The 11,814-nt window shown below is 38.9% G+C and overlaps 1 protein-coding gene across 1 annotated transcript in view; it reads right to left on the bottom strand.

Annotated features, from left to right (window-relative positions):
• The window catches only part of LOC125483304, a 27,148-nt gene extending 17,531 nt beyond the window's left edge, over window positions 1-9,617 (bottom strand). Inside the window, exon 1 of the mRNA XM_048597912.1 lies at window positions 8,535-9,617. Coding sequence (XP_048453869.1) covers window positions 8,535-8,710 — 176 coding nt within the window. The 5' untranslated portion in view covers window positions 8,711-9,617. The remainder of the gene's footprint in view (window positions 1-8,534) is intronic.
• Between the last annotated feature and the right edge of the window lie 2,197 nt (window positions 9,618-11,814).

Here is an 11,814-nt window from a genome sequence, read left to right as displayed (position 1 = left end):
ATTGCATAGTTTTAGGTAATTTTGTGAATTTGTTTTGATACTCTTGACTATTTGATTACCTCTCAAATTCACTTCCTTCTGAACTCGAAATGCCTAAAATCCTCCAACGTTATTACAATTGTGCAGGTGGTTTTGAAGCTTTTCCTTGCTGGATGCCAATTTCAAAAATATTTATTTTTTAAATCAAGAGTTTATATCTCACTTAGGATGCACGAGGCCAATCCACATCCAACAAGTTTCTGGAAATTGCTCATATTTTGACAGCGACCACAATATCCAACATAGCAACTTAGAGAATCCAAAACATTCTAAATCTACCTACATTATCCCAAAAACATCAGTTCACCCCATGGTAATGGATCTTTTGCGAAAAATTTCTGGACCTAGATCCTTACCAATCAGTTCTTCCATGGTGCACCATGGTTTGTTCAAACCTGTCTTAATTTTTGAGATACATAGTTTACAGACCAATAGACTAAAAAAAAAGGTAAAATTATGACTTCGACCCTTCAGTGACAGAGGTTAAAAAAGGCATTTATATTGTACCTTTAAAAAAACCCTAAGTGTGCTTGACAAAGTATAACTAAAGACAAATGTGGACAACATGACAAAAGAGGAATTATTCTCTGTTGATTAAAATCTGGATTTTAAAAGGAATATTAAAAAAAAAATCCATATTTTTAGGTCCAGACCATAGCTGCTTAATTCATTCAGTGAAAGTATTGCCGAGTTTTCCTCCTCTGTTCCTACAACAAATCCTTAGGGCATGCCACTCAATACATCCAACTACCCTGTTGTAATCCCAAGAATTGCTCCTCTTCAACCAATTTCATATCTATGGTGAAGGGTTACCCTGAGATCTCAGTTTTAAACTCCCTTATTAGCATTCCAAGGTGTTGTTTTTGGATAATGTGGCATATTTTCCAAAAGTTCACTGGCCATATCATTTTCTTAAATAAAACATTTATCAGGTTGGACCTTGGCATCTCAAATTCATGTTGACTGCCACATACTATATCTTTGTGGAGATAATGACCTAAATTAGCCCTGATAGTGAATCCAAATTCCACAGGGATAAATACAATGGCTTTTCCCTTACAAGTTCTGGACATGACAGCTGTCTAAACTCAGAAAGTGAAAGCATTCTTTGGCTTAAAGAGTTATTTTTAGAAAGAGCGTTTGCACACACCAACAATCCAACTCCAAGTCAACCTAACACTCAATCTGACAGAATACTGACTCAGAAGTATAATTCTAAATTTGCAATGTAACAGTTCATCAGGCACAGACTAGTATTTGGAATAAATATTCATGTTCTGAAGTGTTCACAATAGAGGTAATTAGATTGTCAATTCTTTTCTTTTAGTCGCTTCCAGAATTAACTCATTCCTGTAAACAAGTATTTTATCACTACACTGGCTGGCAGACAGAAGCAAGAACCTGACCAGATTTGAGAATTTCCTTTGTTTCTGCAATCGTGGAAGGCTAGTTCTGGGGATTCCGCCAGAGATGGAGAGGGTAGGACTGAGGGTGCAGAAGTTTCTCTCTTTCTGGATTCCCTGAGGTTTGGGATTGGGGGCACAGAGCTGAAAGAGCTATAGACTTCACAGTGCACTGGTAAGAGCTTTACCACTCCTAGGCATGAGGGAACTAAATAGTGGGAATTTTTTTTTCATACTGGGCCTCCATGGGTTGTTGGCTGCTTCTACCGTGTATCTTCCATTAACAGCTTGGGACTCTCTGCTTGGATGTTAAAATTAATTCCAATGACACCACCAGGTTGAGAGTTTTAAGTCTTAAGCAGGCATTTGTCTGCTTTTAATGGCAGCCTCAGCCAAGGCCCGAATCATCACTGAAGATATTATTGATGGCCTGGCTTGGAGGCAGGATCTTGATTGTTGGGATGTTGAACCTTCATTTGGACTTTTCTCATCTACTCCGGGGTAGAGTGAATTAACATAAACCAGAGGGCCAGGTAGGATACATTGATTAATCTTCCAGAAGAGTGGAAACAAATCTGACATGAATTAATAAAAGATGCATGAAGCAGATTTCAGCTAAATTGAAAAGATAAATATAAACAAAGATTGTTAAATTTCTCTCACCACGAGTGACTTAAAAATAAAGCAGTTCATGCATACACCTATAATTTAATGTTTTTAATCCAGTAATTTAATTCTGCTTCCTACAGAATAAACTTACAAACATAAAACAATTTTTAAAAAAGTGTATGGATACAAAAGGTGAACTCTGCAAAATGGAACTGAACAGGGATTTAAAAGTACAAATTGTACACAGTTTTACTCCTAACTTAGGCATTTTAATAGACAATTCATCAAGGATATAATGCAAACTTTTACAACAAATTCTTGTACAAAGTTCAAATATATTGCAGTAAATTTATTGTATACAGATATACATACAAATGAAAATATATACAATTACATCTAAGTTTGAAGCCTTGAGAAATAAATACTGACTACATATTAATGACAAACGGTAACAAGCAATACATGCTTATAACATACTTACAGTGGGGATGTCCTCTGAAATAGGATGCAAAATTTCAAAAATTACAACAGTTTATCCTGCAAGAAAAAGAAATGCCTTTTGGCTGACAAATTGACTGATTTGCTTAGACACTGCCATGGAGAAAGCAATAGGGTTCTCTAAACTTCCGGTTAAATCAAATTAGGCACATGGCTTGGATACATCCCATTTATTTGCAAAGAATGGTCCAAGAACAAAATAGGTATATCAAAGTGTATTCGACCAACATGTGTTTGCAAAATCAAAACAAAATGTCAGCTGTTAGATATCACTTGCGCTCAGGGGGTACTTGCTGAACAACCGAATGCAATAATAGCTACATGAACGAACTTAAGATAATCCATCAAATCAACACAGCTCATTCACATACATTCATAAGGAGTTCAAAAAACAAAGAGGGATTTCTTCAGAGATAGTAGGAACTGCAGATGCTAGAGAATCTGAGATAACAAGGTATAGAGCTGGACGAACACAGCAGGCCAAGCAGCATCAGAGTAGCAGGAAAGCTAGCTTTCCTGCTCCTCTGATGTTGCTTGGCCTGCTGTGTTGATCTAGCTCTACACCTTGTTATGAGGGATTTCTTCATTCAGAGGATGAAGAATCTGTCAAATTCTTTACTTCAGGATTGTAAAGCTCAATAATAAAGTATGTTCAAGCCAGAAAATGATTTATTTCTGGATTTGAATGACAAAGACAGAGGGATAGTGGGGGATTATAGCAGAGAGGTAGATGATCAGCAGTTTGAGTAGTGAAGAAGGCTTGAGAGGCCTATTACCTATGTTTTTATACCTCCCCATTGTTTTCTTGTGCAATGCTTCAGAAATTAGATTTCCTTTGTGCGTGGGAAATAGTGTCTCTCAAACTGGAATTTTTTTTGAAGAAGTGACGAAAAAGATTAATGAAGGCAGAGTGGTGGATGTTATCTATATGGACTTTCGCAAGGTGTATGACAAGGTTCCACATGGTAGACTGGTTAGATTACATGGAATCCAGGGGGAGCTAGCCAATTGGATACAAAATTGGCTTGAGGATAGGAGACAATTGTCCTTCAGGCTGTGACCAGTGGTGCACTGCAAGGATCAGTGCTGCGTCCACTGCTTTTCGTCATTTACGTAAGTGACTTGGATGCGAATATAGGAGGTATAGTTAGAAAGTTTGCATATGACAGCATTGGTGGTGAAGTGGACAGTGCAGAAGATTATCTCAGAGTACAATGTGACTTTGATCAGATGGACCAATGGGTTGAAGAGTGGCAGATAGAGTTTAATTTCAATAAACAGGAGGTGTTGCATTTTTGTACGGCAAATCAGGGCAGGACTTATGCACTTAATGGTAGGGTCCCAGGGTGTGCTGCCAACAAAGAGACCTAGGTATGCAGATGCAAAGTTCCTTGAAAGTGAAGGAGTTGCAGGTAAACAGGGTGGTGAAGGCAGCATCTGGCACGCTCGCCTTCATTGGTCAGTGCACCGAGTCCAGGAGTTAATTTCATGTTGCGGCTGTGCAGGATATTGGAAAGGCCACTTTTAGAATACTGCATTCAAATTAGGAAAGATGTTGTTAAACTTGAAAGGGTTCAGAGAAGATTTACAAGTACGTTGTCAGGATTGGAGCTAAACGGAGAGGCTGGATAGACTGGGATTTTTCTTCCCAAGTGTCAGAGGCTGAGGGGTGACCCTACAGAGGTTTATAAAATCACGAGGGGCATGGATAGGGTGAATAGCCAAGGTCTTTCTCCCAGGGTAGGGGGTCCAAAACTAGAGGTCATAGGTTTAAGGTGAGAAGGGAAAGATTTAAAAGGGATCTGAGGGGGCAACTTTTTCATGTAAAGGACGATGCATGTATGGAACGAGCTGCCAGAGGAAGTGGTGGAGGCGGGTACAAATATGACATTTAAAAGGCAACTGGATGGGGACATGAATAGTTAAGGTTTAGAGGAATATGGGCCAAATGCTGGCAAATAGACCTAGATCAGTTTAGGATATCTGGTCGGCATGGATGAGTTGGACCAAAAGATCGGTTTCTATGGTGTATAACTATGACTCTACTTGCTGACCAATCAGAAACATTTTCCTCCTGTAACACAAACTGTTGTAATAGTTTGAAATTACCATTTTTGCATTTGTCCTCAAGTTCAAAACAAATAACTACAGCAACATGTCTCTTGTTTCAGCAACAGTAAGCACGTGGAGAAGCAGGAATTAATCAAGAAGAGTCAGCATTGTTTTGTTAAGAGAAGATAATGTCTGACCAACGTGACTGAATTTTTTGAAACAAGTAACCAGATGTGTAGGTGGAGGCAATGTATGTGACGTAGTCTGGTTGGACTGCAGCATTGCTTTTGATAAGGCCCCACATGGAAGATTGATAACAAAGGTCAATGTCCATGGAATCCAAGGAAACTTGGCAAATTGGTTCTAGAATTGGAGAGTGGCAGGAAGCTGAGGGTGATAGTCAAGGTGTTTTTGAGACTGGTTGGGTTCCCCACATATGAATGTGGGGGCCATTGCTGTTTGTAGTACATGTAAATAATTTAGATGAATCTAGAAGGGTTGATCAGTAAGTTGAGGGTGATGCTAAAATTGGTAGGGTGGTAAATAGTGAGGAGGATAGCTGTAGATTATAGGACATTATAGGTGAATACAGATGAGCTGGTTGGCTGGGATGATCAGTGGCAAATGGAATTCAATCTGGATAAATGTGAGATGACACTTTTGATAAACAAGGCAAGGGAATAAGATGTGATGAAGGGTAGGACCCTGGCAAGCACTGGGGATCTGATGCATCTTGACGTGCGTGTCCAGCGATCCCTTAATGCAGTGGTACAGGTGGATCACGTAGTTACGAAGGCATATGGGATACTTGCCTTTCAATTGTGTGTGTGTGTGTGTGTTTGGGGGGGGTGGGGGCAGTAGTTCTGGAATCCACATTATAAAGGAGGTACATAGGAAGTTTGCGATGATGTTGCTGGGCTGGAAAGTTTTAATTATGAAGGGATTGGATAGACTAGGGTTGTTTTCCTTGGATCATGGACACTGAGCAGGGTTATGATTGATACGTATACAATTATGGGGGCATAGACAGGGTTGATGGGGAAAAATACTTTTCCCCTTGATGGAGGGATCAATGACCAGAATGCATGAATTTAAGGTAAGGTGCAGGTGGTTTAGACGAGATGCATGGAAATATCTTTTAACCCAGAGGGTGCTGGGAATCAAACTCACTGCCTGTAAAGGGCAGAAGAGGCCTCATAACATAAACTGTATTTTGATGTTCAATTGTGATGCCCAGGCATTCAAGGCAATGGGTCAAGTACTGGAAAAATGAATTAGAATAGTTAGCTGGTTGTTTTTGACTAGTACTGAGCTGATGGGCCGCAGTACCCTTTTACATGTAGACTTCTATCACATTAGACATCAAAAGATTAATTGACCCTCAAAATGATCATGTATAATTTACAGATATATTCATTCTTTCAAATGATCAAGCGTATAAGTAGTAGTCTGAAACACTGAACATCAAATACAATTCAGGACATCTTTGCCATTTTAACTGCAGCTGCTTCAATGGGATGTAGCACTAAAGAACCAGACAAATAGCAACTGGAATAATTTCAATTACTGTATTAGATATTGCTATTTTTTCTGCATATATGATTTTCTCCCCCCAATCCCTGAAACACAAAGGGATTATAAAAAACAAAAACTGTTAAATCATCTTTCTTGAGTTTACATTTTTTAAAAAAGTGCTATCTAGTATAGTACACTGTCAATTAATTTGCATACAGTAAAAAGAGTCACAGGTAAGGTTTTTGTGAGGTAACATTGGTTAATGAACAGAAATGAGCTAGATACCAAGAGAATGTTACTGAGATTACGTATGGATAGTGCTACTGTACATTTTACGTCCACTTGAAAATGAGGCCTAGCATTAGTGTCTCAGCCTCTGCCATTCCACAACTCATCAGCCTAGGTTTTGTACTCAACTAAGATTTTAAGGCTTTTTTTATTGTTTGAATCCATAGTCTACTGACTCAGAGGTGTGCGCTCTCTCAGTCATGACTGATAGCTTGGAACACAAGTGGTCAGGAAAACAACTATACACAGAGATTTTGATTATGTGCACCATGAACATAACTAAAAAAAGTAGTCACAGACTCACTTTACTTACGAACAGTTAGTTTTAGGCTTAAACTGCAAAAAGACCAAATGCTTTGAGCAGTTAAAGGTTCTACCATTGTTTCATTTAAAAATTTAGTATGAAATTAGCTCACACAGAAACTTAGCATGCTCTTTCTTTATGCATCCTTTTGGGGAAGTCCACAGAAGTTAATTTATCACAACCTGTCCAAGCTTTTAGCTCAATCTCTAGAAATTTACTTTAAGCAGTAACGAACTGTGGAAAGGATTAGCAGGCAGGTTAATTTCTCCTTGGTGCCGGCATCGTAGGTAGTATGGGCTTGTCAAAGCTTGTCCACTCCTTATTTCTACGTACCTTTTGTTGTCTTTTTATTTTCATTCTTCATCTTAGAGGCCGGAGTGGTGTCAGTGGGGTGGTGGCTGCAGTGTCGGCGGTGTGAATCGGGACTCCTGGTGGCGTAGGTTTGGAGCCTGGACTCTTGGCGGCAGCAGGGCTGGGAGTTTGGACTCTTGGTGGTAGTGGTAGGCCTAAAACATGGATTCCTTGCGGACTCAGATGGTAGCAGAGCCAGAGTCTCCTGGGGCATTAGCGCCATCATTGCTGTTCTCACAGCAGGACTCCTTAAGGTCTGGAACACCTACCAGAAACCTTGTACAGCCGTGCTTGAGACCCAATTCGAACGGAAGATGAACTTTTATTTAAGGAATTTCTTTTTATAGCTCAAAATGGCACTGGATTGTGGTGACAAAATATTTATCACTGTATCTTCAAGATACATGTGACAATAAAATCATCCATTCATTTATTACATGAGCTGTAATTTAACAGTTCATCAAGCTAGATGAAACATGTCCAACTGCTTTGGCATAACAGGGTACTGTTGCACTTACATGGTCTTAGACACCACACACTCACACACTCACACACTCACACACTCACACACTCACACACTCACACACTCACACACTCACACACTCACACAGTACAAATAAACCTGCAATGGGCCATTCAAATGAAAACAAACATTCAATGTCCCAACTAATAACTAAACTCCGAATTTCCTATGAAGACTTTTCAGTACACTACAATTAATTCCACAACTCTTTCATAAAAATCTGGGACATCTAGATGTTCTCCCACAGAAGAGAAATTTGTTTTCTCCTCTTGACGTCCTCCAAAAGACCTATAAACATTCTCATCTGGAAAGCAAGGACCATGCTTAAATTCTGGACAGAAGTAAGCACACTAAATAAATAAGCTCTGTAATATAAGTATCTGTCAGATCTTTCAGCACATCCTTTGTTATTGTACATTTCAAATAAATTGTCAATACACTGAATTTACTGACCACTTTTTACAGCATTATTCAAAACTAGAAGCAACAAACTTGTGGGGAAATCAATGTCGTGACCGAATTACCAGACTCTCCTTTACAATTCATCTTTACATACCTCTACTTGCTGCTCATGTTTTGTTATAAAAATCCATGCACAAAGCTACAAACAGTTCATACTTCAAATAAAAAAGTTACTGAATAAAATAATCTTTTCAATGCCTTGGACATGGTACAAACCGACTGAAAATAAGTGAAGAGTTTTAAAAAAAATAAAAATCTTCCAAAACAGTTATCTGTTTTTCAGCGTAATCTGCATATTTGAAGGTTATAAAAAGTGTCACTATAAGATATAAAATGTGTTTTCTCACAAATCCATGTTTTGTGAAAAATTGTGGTACAATTTTTCACTACCTGGTGCAGATTGAAGTGACAACAGTTCACAAAGCACCACTTGTGCTATCTGTTATTCATAACACCGAAAGAAGATCAAGAATCAATAGGTCCTTCCCACCTCTGGTTGCAATGTGGATGCAGATCTAGCAAAACTTTATTATTGCGAGAAGGCTCCACTGCATTCAACACTATCTCTGAAGAAATAGGATATTCAAAACGCTCCATCATTTGAATGATCTTCTCACGTGGAACTCGATGCTTATTCCTCCTAAAAGAGAGAGGGTAGTTTATCATTAAACATTGAAAACCATTTAAACAAGACTTAACTCCATTTATAGTTATTGTTGGAGATATAACAGTGCCAAAGATTCATTTACAGACCGCACTGGCGTGTTTTTCTATGCAACTTGCCAGAGGAAGGATATACTTGCCATACAGGGAATACTGCAGAGATTCACCAAACTGATTTCTGAGATGGTGGGACTGTCCTAGGAGAACAGATTGAGGACACTGTAACCCCTGGGATTTGGAACAATAAGAGATCTCAGAAATCTACAAAAATTCTTACCAAAATAGAAAGAGAGGGGTTTGGACTCAGGGAACAGAGTCGCTGAATAAAAGACAAGCCGTTTAAGACGGAGATGAGGAGGAACTCCTTCATAGAGGTTAATATCTCTTCGAAATTCTTTAACTCAAAAGGGCTATGGAAGCTCAATGATGAAATTCAAGACAGAGATTGATAGACTTCTAGTCACTCATGACATCAAGCGATGTGGAATAGCATGGGAATATGGCATTGGAGGTAAATGATCTAGAATGGCAGAGCATGCTTGAGAGTCTACTGCTGCTCGTATGTTCCTATGACCCTAGTTTATAGGGAGCTGAGCAAAGCAGAGGAAGAACACCTATACAGTTTCTTTAGAAACAACAGTTACCCAAAAAGCATAGTCCTCCGATACCTACACAACTGGAAGACTCAACACGTTCACAGACACTAGTCACTCTACCGTACATTAAGGACATATCTGAAATGACCACCAGATTACTCCATCCCCTATGAATCATGGAAGCCCACAAACCAACAGCTATACTTGGACAGCTACACTATGACAGCTACTCATGAGAACAAGGGATACGACAACCACAACTAACAGAACCAACATTATTTACAAGATACTATGGAACGACTGCCAAAAACATTATATAGGGCAAACCAGAAGGAAACTAGCCATCAGGATTCACGAACAACAACTAGCCACCAAGAGACATGACCGACTATCACACATTTCAATACATGGACAAAGAGGGACACCAATTCGACTGGGACAACGTAGCCACCATAGGATAAGCCAAGCGAAGACACGCACTAGAATTCCTGGAGGCCTGGCACTCAAACCGGAACTCCATTAACAAACATATACAGCTGGACCCCATATACTAATCATGAAGAAACAAATCTGGAAGAGATGCCACCCACCCCAGCAAACTGAGACACACAAATAGCAAGCAGTACACCGACTCTTCACCGGAAGTGCACTGATGATGTTACCTAGCATGGTGATGAAAGGTCTGCGAACAAACTTAACAGCTCGGTGAACAAGTCAACAACCACAATATTCATTCGACATTCAAATGATGCCAGTGGCTATGTTGAAATTAAACAACGATACAAAAATTTTGGACTTGTTCTTCTTCATACCTTTAATTTTTCTCACCATATTGTGATTCTACTTTTATTATGTTGTATTCAATTCTGAATGAATGGGAAAGTAACTTAAAACACTCCTAGAGGTACAAGAACAGGTCAGATGGCTAGTTCTTCAGTAATAGCTCTGCTTGTCTCTCCATCTCTGGAATTACTTTTGATAACCTAAAGATACTTCAGGAAAGCTGAGAGGCAACAACATGAACTTGTTTAAGGCAACATTAAAGAGATATGCTTTAAAGCATTTGAAAGGAAACAGATTGTCAAGCAGAAAAGTTTTGGCAATGAGTTTCAATGTTCAGGTGAATTACTGAAGTTCAGTGAAACAACACTATGCATTAAAATGAACAAGGATGGCAAGTCAAGTTGATGCACTGAAGGTTGATCAACCAATAGAGATCAGCGTTGGGTACGGAAGGCCTGACATTGTACGGGATAAAAATATCATGGTTCTAAAGTTGTTGAAATTTGTGAGAATAAACTTCAGAGGTTGTCAATGAGAGTACCGAACAAATACAACCTCAAATAATACTGCAGACAAATAAACAAATATGGTGCTGAGTAATTGAAGGAGGTGGAGATGGTCATGTAGGAACACAGTTACACAGAACTGGGTGATCTTGGTGGCAGATATACAACACCAGGAAGATAAAAAGATTATAGAAATTGAAGACAGTTATTCAGCTCATAACCTACTCCACAATTCTGGTATCAACAGTGGTTCCATCTCTTCAATTCTAATTCCCTCCTCATCTCGTACCAATATTTTCAGGTAATAACTAAATCACAGAAGACTTGAGATCACATAAAATGAATATTAGGGAAGAGGAATGTGTATAAGATGCCATGTGTATAATGTGAATGAAATAAGGCACCTCAAGTTGGTAAAAACTCTGACTTGGGTTGCAGTCAGTGCAACATGAAAGCAGTGCAGGTCAGCAGAAAAGAAGTGAAACTGCATAACTTCTACATACAAGATATCTGTTTCATTACATGAATGGTCAAGTGAAAGTATATTCATGAGAAAGGAGAGATAAAGGATGAAGCCTAGGCAACTGTGCAAGTACATTGCTGAGCTGAAAGATGCGATCGGAAATGACATAATGATTAAGGTGGGATACAGGATTGGAACTGTGAACTGCACAAATTAAGAAACCACAGATGACCTCTCATCCAAATAAATGCACTGCTGGAAACAGTTGGGCTGGCTGCGTCTGTGGAAAGAGAAACAGCATCAACATCGTAATCTTTGACTTTTCATCAGACCACTAATGTCTAATTCTGAAGAATCATACTAGACTTGAAACATTAACTCTATTTCTGTTTCTACAGATAGTGCAAGACCTGCTGAATTTCTGCCTTTTTGTCCAGTGCGATATAATTCAAGCTTTTCTTGTTTAACAAATGCTTTATTCGATTGTTGAAAGTATGATTGCATTTAAAAAATATCAACCAATCTCCACGGTCGGAAAACAGAAGTTTTCATTCTGGGATCTGACTTGCCCAAGTATTAACATCAACTGGCACCATAACGATAAAACTTTTACAAAGGGAACTTTGTTCATTTTAAAAACTACCGACAAGGATTAGAGTGGAATAAAATAAATTTCATCCACAGCATTGTCGGAATCTAGAGCTCAATGTGTTAGAAGGTTGCAGAAGTAGAAGTCTTCATCACAATTTTTAAAAATTG

Source organism: Rhincodon typus, chromosome 6 (assembly GCF_021869965.1).
Source record: "Rhincodon typus isolate 14 chromosome 6, sRhiTyp1.1, whole genome shotgun sequence".
Classification (NCBI taxonomy): domain Eukaryota; kingdom Metazoa; phylum Chordata; class Chondrichthyes; order Orectolobiformes; family Rhincodontidae; genus Rhincodon; species Rhincodon typus.
Note: the sequence above shows the minus strand (reverse complement) of the source record. Positions and strands in the feature narration are given on the sequence as shown.